The sequence below is a fragment of the Lacerta agilis genome, chromosome 3, assembly GCF_009819535.1.
Source record: "Lacerta agilis isolate rLacAgi1 chromosome 3, rLacAgi1.pri, whole genome shotgun sequence".
Lineage (NCBI taxonomy): Eukaryota > Metazoa > Chordata > Lepidosauria > Squamata > Lacertidae > Lacerta > Lacerta agilis.
The window spans coordinates 14,070,114-14,087,860 of record NC_046314.1 but is presented as its reverse complement, the minus strand read 5'-3'; the positions used below and the strand labels follow the sequence as shown (position 1 = coordinate 14,087,860).

At 39.8% G+C, this 17,747-nt stretch overlaps 1 protein-coding gene and 1 long non-coding RNA gene across 3 annotated transcripts in view; one reads left to right on the top strand and one right to left on the bottom strand.

The window, feature by feature from the left end:
• Nucleotides 1-17,747, bottom strand: part of MACROD2 (mono-ADP ribosylhydrolase 2) — a 756,429-nt gene that overhangs the window by 613,374 nt on the left and 125,308 nt on the right. For both annotated transcript variants that reach the window (XM_033142884.1, XM_033142885.1), the window contains exon 4: nt 5,550-5,579. In XM_033142884.1, coding sequence (XP_032998775.1) covers nt 5,550-5,579 — 30 coding nt within the window. The remainder of the gene's footprint in view (nt 1-5,549; nt 5,580-17,747) is intronic.
• On the top strand, nt 3,196-5,742 carry LOC117043337. The gene is made up of 2 exons (XR_004426176.1): nt 3,196-3,460; nt 5,529-5,742. It is a non-coding gene; the product is annotated as an uncharacterized LOC117043337 (long non-coding RNA).

Below are 17,747 nucleotides of genomic sequence, written 5' to 3'. Positions count from 1 at the left end.
AAATCTACCAAATTCTTCTTGACGAATGATGCACCACTGAAATATGGCTATCGACAAACATGTCACACATACCGGTAAATGCAATCTGTTAATTTTATTTTTTTAACATTGCTGTTTCCAAACTTTTACATTGCAATAGCATACAGTGTTCCCATTTTTCCTGATACAGATGGGGAGTAATTTGTTTAAAGTTGCAGCAACACTCACTGTTTGACGTTGCAGCAACACTCATGACCTAGGTGACTGAAGAATGAAAAGCACACCTTGAAACGTCTACCAGAACAATCAGCAAAGAGATTTCACTTTCAGAAAATGATGGGAGGAAAGCAAGCATGCAGGAGACTCCATTAGGTACAGCTGCAAAATATCCAGAGATGCCAACAGAAGACAAGTTCATGTGTTATTTGAAAGAAATACATTGTTTCCTGCCTACAACACATCAAAGGGAAATTTCATAGCTCTCTTTGTTAGTGATTTCATTATAGGAAGCAACGTGTACAAGAGTCCTACCATGTATATAATCAGCAAGAAGACAAAACTCTCATACTCCAAGAGCCCATGTCTAAATACCTACATCGTAAGGTACAAATGGTTGGATAGTTAGACATCTTACAAAAGTTGTGGCATTTTCAAAAGTGCCAGTTTTACAACTGCTGGAGTATTTATGGGGTGACTGCCCCCCAAAATCCATCCATTTCCAATAATGTTCAAAGGTACATGGATAAAAAAGGATCTGTTGGGGAACAGTATGTAGGTCTGACTGACTTCGATGGGAGTTTGGGGGTTGAAGCAGGAGAGAGTAATAGAGTTTCTGTTTGGATTTTCTAGGGGTTTAATGTTATTTTTAAAAATGTTTTCATAACTGATAAAAATATATAAAAAATCCTAAAGTAAAAAAATAATTGTTTACTTTGACATTGCTAACATTGATGTTCATAGTTCCAATTTAATGCAAAGGAGATTGTTATGGCTTGGGCCAGATTAAATGGTCTGATTTGGGATTGGCTTTATCTGAAAGAGTCAGATTGGATATTTTAAGAAGCAGGAAGGTGATCTGCTTAAGTGAGATCAGTTTCAACCATATGCAGGAGGAATCAGAAAAGTTATAAAATAAATCTAAATAAAGCCAGTCAGCCTGGAATATCTAGAATAGGGTTGCCATATTTCAAAAAGTAAAAATCAGGACTGCCCCCCCCCCCGAATTGAGATTTTTGTTTTTTTTTAGGAAACCCCTGACATCAGTTGGGAAAATCCGGACGGATGGCAGCCCTAGTGTACAATTTGCTATCAGATACCACCTGTTTCATCCAGGTACCTCTTGATGCTGTTATTCTCAGAAAGGGGTTTGCAGGAACTGCTACATGCTAAACATATTTAAAGTTCCTCATAACATTGGCAGTTTTAGAAATAACATCAATCTTAAAAGATTTCAATATATCCATGCCTTCTGTCCCATTTAATGGACATTATAATGGAAATATGAAGGCTGCTAGTCAGCTAAAGCTAAACACTTATTTCTTTCTCTCTTTTTGCCAATGATTTTAGTTATTGGCTTTGGGTGGATAACATGGAACGTAGACATGTGTACATTAATCATGTAATAGTGAACACCAGTGAACACTCAGTTTCCAACAAAGAAATGATATTCATGTGTGGGGGGAAAACCCGTTTTCTCCTACAAGGACTCCTTACGATGGCAAGACAAACTGAAAACGGGTCAAGTAACAGCACCTCTCACTGCAGTGCCAGATTTGCAAGATTTAATTCATCCCCAGAAGGCACATATCTGTCTTACAAAGATTTAGGGAAGAATGTTGTATGACTGCCCTAAACAACTTATTCCATAAGGGTGATCTATAAAATAAATGAATGAATCTAATCTCAGTTTATTATTAAATAGGTTTATTAAACCAGAATATTGTCACACAAAAGAGGTTCTCACTTCCCCATAAATTTGGGTAGAACTGTCTATGCAAACTGCAAGGAAGAAGCTTCTCTTAGAACCATTTTAAGTAGTCTATCTGCAAGGCACAGGCTCAGTTGCACAAACAACTGCTCAAGTGAAATGCCTGCTTGTGAGTGCAGTGCAATCTCACAAATGAGCTAATGGACAGACTGTCTCAATTAGATTTCCAGCTATTTTCAGTGTATTGTGTTCTTATGAGACTATATGAAAAGGCCTAAGGGACCTCCTCAAAACCTAGGGAAAGAACAGTGTACAATTCCATTCTGTCAGATATGTATTCCTTGGGTTTCTGACAAAAAATGTAAGTGTAATTTGCTGCACGGTTCATAAGGTTTACCCTTAGGGGAAATTTCAGTTATCTGCTTTGTCCTCAGGCAGGTAATAAAGCTTATCAAAGGACCCCTGGCAGATGTCTGAGTTCTTCTATGCCACACTGACAAACTTTAGCAGCCATGTCAAGTCACAGGAGGGGGGGAAATGCCCCCAGGTCAAATATTTTATGCAGTCAATTCATATTTAGCAACAGTCTGTGTCTAGGCAATACACTCGTTCCTACCAGCATAAAGAAAGTAAGAAAGAAACATCGAGACACTTAATTGATGAATATAATGAAATTAATTAAGACTTGAACAGTGAAATAAGAATACTGATCAATTATTTAAAAAATTGTTTCCCAAAATTCTCCTTAATAAAGCATTCAAATTATAAATTACCAAAAGAATGGCTTTCAGAATACAGCTGGTATTATGACTCTATTCTGGAGATTGCTAAAATATAAAACTGGACTGGGACACCTCTCACAAGAGGTAGTGGTGACCACCAACTTGGATGGCTATAAAAAGGATTAGAGAAATTCATTAAGGATAAGATTATCAGTGGCTCCCACCTATTATGGCTATATTTTACCTCCACTCTCAGAGGAAATATGGAAATCACTATTAGAGAGAGGACTGTTACGCTCATGCCCTGGTCTCATTGTCTTAACAAGCTTATTAAGTATCCAAATAATGATAGGAGTCAAGGTTAAAATGTAGACATATGGGTCATGACCTAGTCAAAACTTATGTCCCACTGATCTCAATCAGAGGATTAAACATGTCCTTAAATCTCTGGCATTGAAATAAATAGGACTTCAAACTAATTAGCTTTTGTATATTGTTGTGCCCATATTGTTTAATTCTTTGGATATGAAAAGGTTCAGGGGGGAAAGCATAGCTAGAAGAAAGGAATACTGCCTCTGCTTTTAACTGGCAGGAAATGGTTACAGTACCTCTAGAAAAAACAACTGCTGTTAAACTAGGAAAATGTGACAAAAAGCCTTACTGTCAATCTAAAGTAAAAATGATCAGCATTTGTGGGTAATGACTGAAGTGCTCTTTAGCAAGATGAAAGTACCAAGTACCTATGCAAATCCAATCCAAGCTCTCTGAGGAATAAAATTCAACTCATCTCACTTATTGTAAGAATGAGGAGCATCACACAATTGCCACAAAGGTAGGAATAAATGTTTAAAAATATTAGATATAAATAAATACTGTGTAGCCTACCAGAATTAATCTGAGCTTTCTGGTGTTTTGAGTCAAATTTGTTACTCCACTTTCTTTGCCCCTCATTAGTTCTCACATGCTTTCAAATTGCAACACAATTAGAACCAAAAGGACCACATGGCAAATATAGGCTGGCAAATATCTTAAATAACATAGCATTTGATAATGCTGTGAGATATATGGCACATTTAAGACAGAGACTTTCCCAACATCACATCTTTCTGCTATATCCTGAACTGTCAAAACTCAGAGCATATCAAAAAGAGACGGGAAGGGGGGAAGTTAATTAATCAAAGACACATAACTTCCATGGAAAACTAAGTAACCAGCTTTGGAGAAGGAAGTAGGATGGCTTATGTACCCAGTGCCAGCTCAGAGTCACTGACACCCTTCTCCTGCTTCCAGAGGCAGCTTCAAGGCTGCAGGGGCAGAGAGCATTGCATTTGGCACGCTCTCCCCCATCCCACAATAAAAGTAATAGTAACCTCATCCACAAATAAGGTTAGGTTTGTACCTAAAATATTGTTTCCATCTCAATGATGCAACAAATGCATTTGAAGACTGACCCAGCACATATTGATCTCAAAATGGTCAATCTTCAATGCTGTCAATCATACAAGTACAATGCTTAGAATGATTCCAACACTAAAAGCATCAAGTGGCCTTTAGCTTTTCAAATGGTTTCCCCCTTTCCATTTGCAGAAGATCATCACACCCTTATAACTATAGCCAAGACAGAAGCTTAGAAAATGTGACTACTGCTTTCATATTTATAACATATTGTGGTGTTCGCACAGAGCCCCCGGTCATTCCACGGACTATTGACCCTGCACCACCACGGCTTATCTCTTCCACGCCACCAACCACGTTTCCCCGGTAATATATTCAGACTCAGTCAGGTTGTAACGTATTAACAAAGATTCCAGTTTATTGTGAAAGCAAACAAGTTTTAAATACCTTGAAACAATGTAATCCAATTCACTATCTCTGTCTCCCCTCTGTCTCTAACTCACTCTGACTCCCATGCCTCCCACCCACAAGAAACCAACCAAACCAACTGTCTCTCTATTTCCAACTGTCTTCCAACTGCTTTTCCCCAACTGTCTAAACCTCTAGCTAAGCCTTTTAAAAACAGGTAGGCTCCGCCTTTGGGCTTTTCTACTGGTCTACCTATTAACCCTTTCTCTCCCCCTGTACAGACATTTCCAAGAGAATGGGCAAACGCCACATCCCTCCCCCCTTAAAGAAGTTTGATCAGGAGGGATAACAGAACAGAGTCCAAAAGGCCATCACTTTAAATTCATATAACCCTAGAAGACATCTAAAGGTGGTTTTTTCTTGGTCCCCAGGATGCATTTTCACTTGATAGCAGCCTTTAGTTAAGTCTAGACAGATTATAAAATGACACCTGCCTGCCGATGGTCTCTATTAGGTCATCCAGGCGGGGCATCGGATAGGTGTATGCCTTGGTGACGTGATTTAACTTGTGGTAGTCCACACAAAAGCTTACACTGCCGTCAGGTTTGTCTACAAGCACAACCGGTGCTGCCTAGGGACTCTCACCAGTTCAGAGCAAGTAAAGCACAAAAAACCTTAAGTATCAGTTGAGATTCTTCTTTAAATAACTTACAATACATCTAAAACAGAAACAACCACTGATGGCAAATTATTCACAAGCCCAACACTCCTACCTTCTGCCCCTTCAACTTCTTTTCCCCCAAACTGAATTCTTCCGGTATGAAATGAATCTTCAACAAAGTAGGCATTTTGCATTTATGTTGGGGATTAGTCAGATTATAGTGATAGCAACCTATGAGTTATTTTACATAATTACCATGCTCAAAAACAACTCCTAGCCTCTGCTAGACAGGGTGTATAGTGATTATCTGTAATGTAAAAACTGAAAATGTTTAAATTTATAGCATGTGGTCAAATTCTTGCCTGTTTATTCAGTCTGAATGTTCTGTTGATTGAGTTTTATTTCAAAAAAATACTTTGTTTCTTGCAACGCTTAGGAGAAAAGAGGCCAAACTTACCACCGCCACCTCCGAGAAGACTTGAATTAGCTGTGGAAGAACAAGAGAACCAAGAATTACATCAGAGCAAGCTTTGCTTATTTTTTTTTTAATATTCTCTAACAATACAAAAACAAAAATAAAGCCAGTCCACCTTCTCTGTTAACACAAGGACTTTAGGGAAAGTTTAAATTAAACATTACATACAAAACAATATGCAGCTTCTATTTCTATGTAGACGAAAATGAAGTAACAGTACAGTCACAGATTTAGTTGTCAAGGCAAGGCCCATGAACCTGTGTGGGGAAGAATGCATAGAATGCCATTTCTTGCATAAGTAAAGACCTATCCAGATCTTTCCCACTGTTGTTAGAATCCCCCAGTGCCTGTGCTGAGTCTGGCATTGCAACTTTCAAGTGTAAAGTTAAACATTGAATGAACCTCCTGGAAGAATTCTGAGTATTTGACTTTAATTCTCAGGAGGCACAGTTGATTTTATGGGTGAGCACAAGGCTACTTACCCAACTCTAAATTAAACTCGGGGTAAATTTTCCATATCACCTATTTCTCAGTAGGAGTCCCAGGAGTTCAGAGCATCACAATTAATCACCAGAAGAAATATTCTATCCATGATACCTGAAGAGACTGATTTATCCATGCTGCCCCCTCTAACTCCATTACATTCTATCTTGATATTTATTGTGAAATTGTAATCTATTTGTTGTAAGTTGCCTAGAACGATTTGGTATGCATCAGAAAGGGTAAAAATTATCGTTACATAAATAATCAAGCAAATATAATGTTTACTGCTGATAAGCCTACTAAAGATTTCTACTTTAAGTAACACATGTAAAATAATATCCATGAGCACACAAACAAACCAAAATCCTCATTACTATCACAGATGTATTTGTTAAGATATCATTTTCACCTCTGTATAATCAATCAACATTTGTTTAAACATTACAACAGAAGAAAACTAGAAACCAAAGAAGGAGAGTACTACCGGTAAATCCCCCCAAAATGTCATCTAAACCCATCATTCTGCCAATGCAGTATTTCTCCCTCAAGTGTATGGGTGTTTTTGCTTATTTCATCTCAAACTCTAGTCCTTGAAATCACCTCACAAAACCTCTCACACTGAGACCAAACTGTAAATTTTAAAATGTGACAACAAAGAAGCACACAGGGTGTCCTTGCACATTATCTTGCACTCAAAATTTTGTACATATGATTTTGTACATATGAATTTTCTACATAAGAATATGTACCTATATCTCTGTTACCTGTTCACTAGGCACTTTACATATACCAAGGACTAAAAAAATTAATTGCATATTTAATGAACCCAAAATAGTAACTGCTTCCTGCTTACATACTGATAACCTCCAATGCATAACACAAGTAACACAGAATAAAAGCACTATTTCTTCATGCACTAGCAACAGTTAGTTGTAGGAGAAAAGAGACTCTTAAATGCTTAAAGGCATGAATTGTACACAGGAAGGTATGCCTGCTCCTGCATCAGGAAGGATCACCATGGAAGAGTAAGAATGTGCTTCAGGTAACTCTTGTTCCCGCCTCCCACAATCATCTTTTTTGAGGAAAGCACCTGAATCATGATTAAGTGATATCCACATGCACAGATGTAAAAGGTAAAGGACCCCTCGATGGTTAAGTCCAGTCAAAGGCGACTATGAGGTTGCAGTGCTCAACTTGCTTTCAGGCTCAGGGAGCCAGCATTTGTCCACAGACAGCTTTCTGGGTCATGTGGCCAGCATAACTAAACCGCTTCGGGCGCAATGGGACACCGTGGTGGAAACCAGAGCACACGGAAATGCCATTTACCTCCCCACCACAATGAGGGGCAGATGGGGCTCATAAACCTGAGAAGGTAGCCCATCTAGCAAAAGGAAAACTGATCCTAAACCTCCAATGCCTTGCGGCATATCTTCGGGAGAAGAATAGGCTAAGGAGTAAACCCTACACAAATCCAGAGTGGATGGCTGGATGGCGCCTTGTACACCTCCTTCCAGCAACTCCTGCAGCCAGGTTGGTGCCAACCGTATTGGTCTGCTTTCCTTTGGACCACCACAGTGAAGCTGAGGGGTGTGTGTGTCTTATCATCTGGACAGCCCAGGACCTCCATACACACTGCCAAGGCTTGCACCCTGGGGAGGTCACTTTGGTGCTGCTAACACAGCTGTTTAATTTCACCCCCAGAGGCGTACTCCATGTTCTCTTGAGACAGACGGATGCCAACAAAAAAAAACACCACTCTGAAACCTTAACAGTGTAAAATGAGGTATATAAACATTTTAAATAAAACTACATACTAAAAATAAATATAACAGGTGGAAACTAGCCTGCTGGTTTGTATTAAGGGGGACATTTAAATCTATGTACAAACCATTAATTAACATGATGTAGCCTATAGGAAAAAGATTCAGTAAAGAGACTGACAGCACAGTCCAATCCCAAGACCTGCCCAAATGAGAAAATAAATTTTATTATTTGGGATAGCAAAGTCAGTAGAGCATGAAACTCAAACTTGTGATTATGGGTTCGAGACCCACATTGGGGAAGATTCCTCCATTGCAGAGGGTTGGACTAGATGACTGTCATGGTTTCTTCCAACTCTGATTCTATTAATTTCATTCTCCCAAGGGAGGGGAAATTATTGGTGGCTGGAGGTGCAAAATTTTGTGCAAACTAGCTGGGTATAGGAGGCATTAAGAATGGGGGGGGGAGAACCTGTATACCTAATCCCACTGAAAACCAGGGTTCAATATGGGGTATATATTTGGATGCACACCCAGATTAGCAACCCACTGAAAGTAGCGAGCAGCATCTGCATTTGGGGGCCCATCTGATTTACAACTGCAGTTCCTAAAAGCAAGGATTTCAGTTTCCATAGTTATTTTGAGATCATGAGGCAGAAAAAGTAGTAGATTCCACAGAAATAAAGGGATGTTCTGCACATTCCTAGGTAACAATGATTAGCAAAAGCACAAGGGAAAGAGATAGGGGTTAGTAGCAAGCACCAGGATTTCAGCTGCTGGGAGCCTAAAAGGACTGAAATAGACTCCTGTCAGCTTCACAAAAGCCATTGCCTTAAGCAGAATTCAAGCTACAATTCTTCATATACACATGCGCCTCATGCCAATGCTAATATATGTGAGCTGAATATTTTAATTCGGAATTGCTTCAAACATTGGATTGCTGCTTGATTGCATAACACTGTCTGGAAAGGTGGTTTAAGGTTCGCGTGATGGTGCTTATGAGTAACAAAGCAGGAACCCAAACAGTCTTTCGGCAGTTTTATTGTGCAAACTATTTACAGTGCAGTGCTACAAAAAGCATGTCTGTCTCAGTCGCTGGCAGAATCCGGGAGTGGCCCCTTCCGGCTCCTTCCCCAGCATAAGAGCTTCGGCACCCCAAATCTTCTCCTCCCCTCCTTGCATTTCATCCCTCTGTGCAACTGGGGCGCCAGAAATGGCGTGCTTCCCTCCTGACCAGTTGGACGAGGTGAGGTGCTGGGGCTCTCAGCAGCATCCCCGAGCCCTCTCCTCTCCCAGCTGGCCCCTTCCCCTTCCTCCCCACTGGAGGTGTGGCTGCTCTTCGTGCTGGAAGAGGTGCTGCTGCTCAAAAGGCGTCGGGGCTCTCTGTATGCTAACGGGCCATCCGTTCCCCACAGCGGGCCAGGTGCCAGTTCCTTGACAGGTGGGAATGAATATCAAACACAGATAACAAATTTGGAATTCTCTCACTATGGAAAACCCATCAGTTAAATGATTTGGTTCAAAAGTTTCCAAATTCCATATTCACAATCACATCTTTTGCATTACATACTTAGATATGTGGAGAATAAAAATCATTATTCTAAAATGTACATAAAAAATTTCTCACAATAAAATGCAACTTGCCAATATTGTGTGGCTTGTTTAGTGTGAAGCACTCTATTTCTACGGCATCTCTAGAGATAACATGTTTGTAACATTGTAAACAATTAAAATGAGCGGCATTCTCTGAAAAACAGACATTTATCCACTTTAAAAATGCTAATTTTTTTCTGGATCATCTATTCAGCCGGCAGTAATGGGTTTGATGAGGAACAAAAAACCCTGTTATGTCATGCAGCTGAGCATCTGTTGCTATAATAAAATATACTTTAACACTCAGTTCACATTTTTTTATTTATCTGAGTGCCACATACTGAAAAACAAATATTTTGTTTATATTGGTTAGCTGCAAAATACACACAAAGATACACATCTCCATCTCTTCTCTCTCCTTCTCTCTCTCTCTCTCTCTCTCTCTCTCACACACACACACACACACACACTTTCAACCTTTAAATCTGGAATTAGTTGAGAGAAGGAAGGCATTCTTTAACCAGGGACACTTGTCTTTTCATCAATAAAACATCACAGAAGGTGACAGCTGGTGAGCAGGATACCAGCAATTTACAATACAGGCAGCTACATTGCCTCTCACATGTTTCAGGAGATGTCTTTACCTGTCAATGCTATTTTGTTTGATCTGCTGTTCTCATACACACACACACACACACACACAAACAAATCAAGAACAAGGTAGCACTGATGAGAGCAAGGAGCTCTTCTGAGTGCTGCATTATGATAGAAGTCAAAATAGTTTACATGAACTTTAACCATATTTCATAAATATAGTTTGATCAATGTCATTTTCATATACATTTAACTGCATTCCTTAGCACCTCCACCTTTTTATATTCTTGTTTTTTTTTTCTCTCTCTCTCTCTCCACACACACACACAGGAAAAATAGAGTCAGAGTCAGTCCTGCCAATAACTTGAATGAGGTCTCCTTGGAGGAGAGCAGGGGGCCACAGAAGTACCAATCAGATCTACACACTGCCAGTGGCCTTGAAGAGCCATGGGATCCAGACATCCCTGTCCCATGACCAGATGTCTCCACACCAGCTACCTGGGTTTCTGGCTATCTCTCAAATCCCAAGTCCCATCTCCCCCAGGGCCACAAGAACAGAGAAGATGTCAAGCCAGACATGAGTTTCAGGGCAGCTGCACATGAGACAACTTGGGAAGAGGGAGAGACACATAGAAGCATCTGTCTGAATCAAGGTCTGGCTGAGGGGGGGGGAGTGCATTTGCCAAGTCACATGACATGATGTGCAAATATGGGTGAACCAAATTCTCTTTCATAGTGGCAATTAAACAGGGCTGAAAAACACCCTGTGCATGCATGGTTTTTTTTGTTTTTGTTTTTAATATTCTATAAAAGTAATGTTCCTTTACCAATCTTCACACACCTTTGGAAATACCCTATAAGCATTTACTATATACACATCAGTTCCCAAATATGGAATATTGGAATACCCATCTGTACATTCATTATGAATAAAAAGTGTTGAGCAGAATTAAAAGGAAATCATCAATCATAGACACTGACTAAGCACTGAACACTGATTAACCATGTACCTGATGCATAACCCTCCTAAATTATGCTGTACACAGACAATACCTCATGCTGACTCTCTGATGAGACTAGGTGACATTGTCAGCAATTCTATGTGAACTCTCTCTTTTCTTCAGGATGTGTCCCATTGTTCACAACTATTGCATGGCTCTATTCATTCCCATATTATGACTTTGCATGTAAATATTTCTATGGCTTGTTCCACAAAAGCAAGATTACTGACATTTCTTCAGCAGGGACATTGCTTGGGTACATAATAATGTGCATTTTGTTATATTTCCAAACACTATCAGAAATGTTGAGTTTATATAGTGCTCTTGCATGCTCAAAGTGCTTCACACAGAATACCTTGTTGCAATCATTTTAACAACACTGCAAGATAGGGTCAGTATTATCAGCTGCAGATTGTAATTGGGGAGGGGAAGCATGAGGCCAAGGAAACAGTGGCATGCTTAAGGCTACCTAGTGAGTGCAAGGCTCATGAGATGAGATTCAAACTAAGCAGTTCTTGATTCACATATTGATTCTTAGCAAAGATGTCCATAACAGCAAGATATATGCCATCATGTACTATTTCCCGTTACATATAAATGGTACATCCAACGAAGTCAAATGCTTTGAACCAGATGTTTGGTGGGTAAACAAGTCCAATATTCATTTATTAATTTATAGAGTTACCATAATCTTCTTTACATTCCTGCAGATAAAATGATGGCAGATACTTGGGATATGGCCAGGGTTGGTCCAATATATTTTGCTGCAGTACCGGTACCAGATGGTGCCCGCCAGATTCTTAATACAAAAGCCAACCAGACTGATTGCTGAATGTTACTTAAATGCTTGTAGAGGAAGCAGGCTCATTGGGAAGACATACTTTTGTCCTCTAACGTTATGCTACTATCTCATACCACACAGCAGTGCTTTCTCTCTCTCTCTCTCTATCTATCTATCTATCTCTCCGCCTAATGATAGGACCAGTCCTGGACAGTACTGCTAAAAGCCAGCAGCTCCTATACCTTGCATTTAGCAACACATAAATATTTGAAACAATGTCATTAAGAAAATGCAGATGCAGATGCAGCCATGGCGAAATTTATGCAAAGGGTTCATAAAAATGACAGACAGAAAACTCATCAGAAGTGACAGGTATGGAAACAATATACAGAGACAATTAGTCATCAGCTTTGGCAGAACCTAACACTTGGCTAGACAGACCTTCCAACTAGAACATGTCAGTTCTAAAGTCTTTGGTTGACACTGCAATCCAATTTCTTGGAAGTAATTATGAGGAAGTTCAACTGTGTAACATGCAATGACCAAGCCCAAACACATGAGTAATACTTTGGGTTAAGAATACGTTGAACAAACCCCACCCAATGGACCAGAATGTGGTCTAAACCACCCTTTAAATCCACACCAATGAAAAGAACTCACCCTGAAACTAACCTACAGGTGGTACCTAATGCCAAGAAAATTAGCGCTAATATGCCCAGGAACCTCACCAAAATGCTGGAGAGGGTGCCCCAAAATCCAACTATTACGAGAAATAGGTGCTAGAAATCACCCCAGAATTGGTCTTACTAAGCATCTTCCAAGACAGTAATGCCCACTTACAACACAAAGAACTCATAATCCATCTACTCTCAGCAGCCAGAAACATCATAACCAGACACTGGAAACACCTGTCAGGAGTTAGCATGGATAATAATAATAATAATAATAATAATAATAATAATAATAATTCATTTATACACTGCCCTTCCCTGCCAAACCGGGCTCAGGGCGGCTAACACCAATAAAATCACAACAAAAACATAAAACAATTATTTAATCTAGACTGCAGCCTCATTTTTAAGTAGCCCACCAATCACACCAGTATGAAACATCAGGGTTAAACTGAAACCAACCCAAAGGCTAGGTGGATCAGTGGTACCAAGTAGTATGGGAAACAGCCCTACTAGAAAATCTAACCAGTAACCTGAAACTGACACAGGGACAAACAGAAGAAGACACCTTCACCCCGGTATACTTCCCCTTCATCACACACACAGCCCAACAAGACAATGACAAAATCTACCGACAGCATACAAATCAATATGGCTAACCCGATCAAAAACACGCACCCACCCCACTCACACAGGACCACCACAGCCAACCACAAATGAACAATCACATCCAACACCAACCCCGACCTCTCTCACCACCAAAGGAACACAAGTGAACAATAGAGAACCTGCACAAACAACGCTGATACCAAACCCTACATATATTAAGTAAAATAGAAACATCGTCACCCCACCCCACCCATCTCCCCATCCCGCCCACCTCTCTCTTCCTTTTCTTCCTAATGTCTCAACAAACAAAATTGACTTGTAAAAATGTTACATGGAAAAAATATGAGAGAGGCATTGCACTACCTTTGTAAATCAAGAAAATCTTTAATTAAAAAAATACTTTAAAAAAGAATATGCTGAACAGCATAGGATGGAAAAAATCTACAGCAGCTACTGTTGAGAGGTGTCCCCCAATGAATTAAAACATCTGATTGAAGGTTTAGAACAAAACAAAGCCCCAGGAGAAAATATAATGCCTCCAGAGCTCTTCATGACCCATTCAGAATGGTGGATACCTATTTTGGCCAGGCTATTTACACATATAAATAACATACCTGGAAGACAAACATCATTGTTCCAATCTTCAAGAAAGGAGACAGATCTCTGCCACAATATTACCACCCTATCAGCCTGCTAGATTAGATATCCCTTCAAAGTTATACTCTCAGCATTTCCAAATAAAGTTTGCCTTTGACTCCATTAATTGTAGCAGATTGTGGAAGAAACTCCGAAACACCAATAAAGGACACAGACTCCTCCTGTTGATCTGAGAGCTGTACAACAATACTGACACGATGATTCACAAAAGGTGGGAAACCCACCTTTAGCCCGTGCTAAAAAATATGTGGCAGCAAAGTGATCCCTCAAATGCTTTATGGAGTTAAGGATGAGAGTGCTATTAAAGGGTTAAAAATGGTGTGAAACTAATTTCTCGAGAGACTGTTTTCCCTGCCCAAGGGAACAGCAGCCACTCTCTTACACATGGAAGCTCAATGGCCAGCGTTAACTAAAGGAATTGACTATACCAGATTTAATTACCTGAAAAGATGGTCCTCCATGCCATGCGAGCACTTGCCAACCCTGTGTTATGCAGAATTGGAGAACAGCTAATGGTGGAAATCTAACATCCAATATTACTTGAACTCTTATTTTTTTCTACAAACTAGAGGAGATTATATCCACAGGTAAAAAGGTAAAGGACCCCTGACAGTTAAGTCCAATCGTGAACGACTCTGGGGTTGCGGCGCTCATCTCGCTTTACTGGCCAGGGGAGCCGACGTTTGTCCGCAGACAGTTTTTCTGGGTCATGCGGCCAGCATGACTATGCCACTTCTGGTGAAACCAGAGCAGTGCACAGAAACGCCATTTAGTTTCCCGCTGGAGCGGTACCTATTTATCTACTTGCACTTTGACGTGCTTTTGAACTGCTAGGTTGGCAGGAGCTGGGACCGAGCAACGAGAGATCACCCCATCTCAGGGATTCAAACAGCCAACCTTCCGATTGGCAAGCCCTAGGCTCAGTGATTTAGACCACAGTGCCACCCGCATCCACAGACAAACATCAATTAAGGGATTGGTGTCACTGGACAGAATTACTACATGATATGCAAGTGATCAAATCCTCCAAATGGTCTCCCTGGTTCCCCCTTCTAAAAACAATCCATTTTAGAGCCAGTTATCTGTCGAATCTCTGGCCAGCTTTTACTGAGCTGCATTTACAAGCTATGCCCTCTACCATCCTAGACAGACAATATAACAGGGTACCATACAAAGACAAACTCTGTATATATGGGCAACTGCAAGTGAAATACATCTTGCACAATTTACTACGTATATTGCCCACTATACATTGGACCCAGGAGGCGATTTCTCACCCTGCCATCCATACAGGAAAGATGTCTCTACCCAGCAGAGAAGGTCCTATGGCTTCTTAGCAATGTAATTGCTTCAGTAACTCATAATGTCGCCCTTTTTGTTTTGGCGGCCAAAAAGATCAGAAAGAAGACCCTGGACAATATAGCAGTGAACTGTGAGGGAGACTCAGAGATCTAAATAGAGACTATAATTTGTGGCGTGGCATCCCTTTTGCTTGTATTTATTTTTTATTCAGATTTGTCATGGTCAATGGCTAGCACAATAAAGTTATTTGGAACCTTGGCATTAACAAACAATGCCGAGATCCATTTCTAAGAACTGGAAAAAAGATCCATAGTGGGGGTTTTCTAAGTTGGGGCGGTCCAACATGCAGCCTGAGCAACATTTGTTCCCCACCATGATGTGACAAGGCATTGTGCGACCTTGGGGTTCCGTGCTGAAGTACTCTTGCAGCCCACTTGGTATGAAAAGTTGGACTACCCTGATGTAAGTAGTAAAAAGTATCTCCTTTCAGATAAAAGATCTCATTCTAGCTAAATTAGAACAGTGAACATTCTCTGATCCAGTAGGTTAAGATAAATGATGATAAAATGATAAAAAGAGAAACTGGCATAACTAATCAAAGTACAGTGGTGCCCCGCTAGACGAATGCCTCGCTAGATGAAAAACTCACTAGACGAAAGGCATTCATCTAGCGGAAGCTGCCCTGCAAGACGAAAAAGTCAATGGGGCTGCTTCGCAAGACAAAAAAAATTCGTCTTTTTTTTTCGTTTAGCGGAGCGCGGCTGTCATTGCCGCTTCGCTAGACGAAAAAACCCGCTAGACGAAAAAATTTGTAGAACGAATTATTTTCGTCTAGTGGGGCACCACTGTAAATATATAAGGAACCATACAGCAAAGTGCAATGTTCCCCACAGAGTAAGCCTTTAGAAGGAAAAACTTTTTTATGGCAAATGTATCCAGTGTAGAAATAAGCAATAGTTATCTTACAAGACAGTAACAACAAAAAATAAACACAGACAATAACAGATATGCAATAGACCAATTTATCAGTAACTCTTCTCACTTAGGTACTTTTGGCATGAATGGGATCTCTCCAAGAACAAGGACAACTCCTACCAATTTCAGTGAAGCTTGCACAGAAGATGTACCCAAAGGATGGGACAAGTAATGACTTCACATTCTCAGGGTTTTTCTTACAGCTTCTTAATCACAAAAGATGACTTCAATCAATCAATCAAACATGTTTGTGTTTAATGGAAAATAAATAAGTATGATGTCTTCCAGACAAAGGCACAAAGAGGGCAGAGGGGGAAATCAAGGGCAAAATATCAAATTTGCTCAATGATGCTGATATAAATATAAAAAGACATGAATAAAAAGTTAACACCAGAATTTCTTATAACCTCTTTTTAAAAAATCATAAATGACTGAAAATTGCATTTACACATATATCAGAAGACATTTAGAACAGAAATACCTTTAAAAGTAACATATATGCAACTGATAAATTATAGAGGTACCAATATGCTATAGTGAAACTGTCTTCTCATTATCATTTTACAGCAGTTGATCTTCGGCTTGAAAAGTTAAAGCCAACATGTCATACTTTCACCTGAGCTTATAGTAATCTATTTTCTATCATGATTATATTTGATAGTGTTTGTTATATAAAACTAAACTAATAAGCACAAAACGAATATACAATAAACAAACAAACAAACCCAGTCGTGTCCCACTTAATGTTTGTTCAATAAATTCTAAATAATTTTGAAACTTTAGATACTGTGGAAACAGTGACATGAAGGTGAACATTAGTTCTACATTCTTTCTTCAAGATTCATGTGGAGAAAAGACTCAAAAGAATATTTCAAAAGCTTTGAAGATAAAAGAAACGACAAGCAATCAAATAGATGAAAGTGTACAGATTCTTTGGAAAGGAGAAGAAGCAGGCTGCAATAGTCAAGGTAGAAGCGCTTTCTGATGGTGTAGGACAAAGCCTTTATTTGCTGGGTTGTTTTTTATCTATCAAATTGTAGGTGATTTGTTCACAAGACATCTCACTAAGTTTGTTCCTGAAGCTTGTTATTGAGAAGCTTGGTTCAGCAAGAACTCTGTACACATACCAAGACCACATGTGCAGCTTGGCTTGGCTCTGAGCAACAGGAAAGGCACCAGGGTGAACCAGGGAATGCCTCTAGCGTGCAAACCAGCACTGATTGCAGCATGTGCCAAACACAGGCATATTACTATGGCGAACCTAGGACAGCTTTTTCACCTGTGTCTTTTATTATGTTATGGCACTTGTGTCAAGTCTGAAAATCGCTTTTTGCATTCAGTCTGAGATTCCCTGCTAATTTCCCTATAACAGGGTGCATGCCCACAATCTGCTCTATTTTGGTGAGCACAACAGAAAACCGCAGTACTCTGCTGTTTTTCAGATGCTTTGCAGAAGGGCTGCAGTAGGTTGTCTCAGCCTCTCTCTCCCCCTGTACAAACCTCACCTAGATCCTTTCTTTGTCTTCTCTTTTCACATGTATGCTGTTTCTTCAGGTTTAGTTAGGATTCCTTGCAGAAAGGCATATATCTGCCAATGTCTTTTTAAAGAAACAACTCCCTCATACATTTTGAACCAAACTGTGGGTTTGGGAAATTCAGAGTTTGGGAATTCACACAGCCATTGTTCATCTGACCACTAATGATGGGCCTTCTATTTTGACAGGTGGAAGGATTATTAGAAACAATAAAAACCC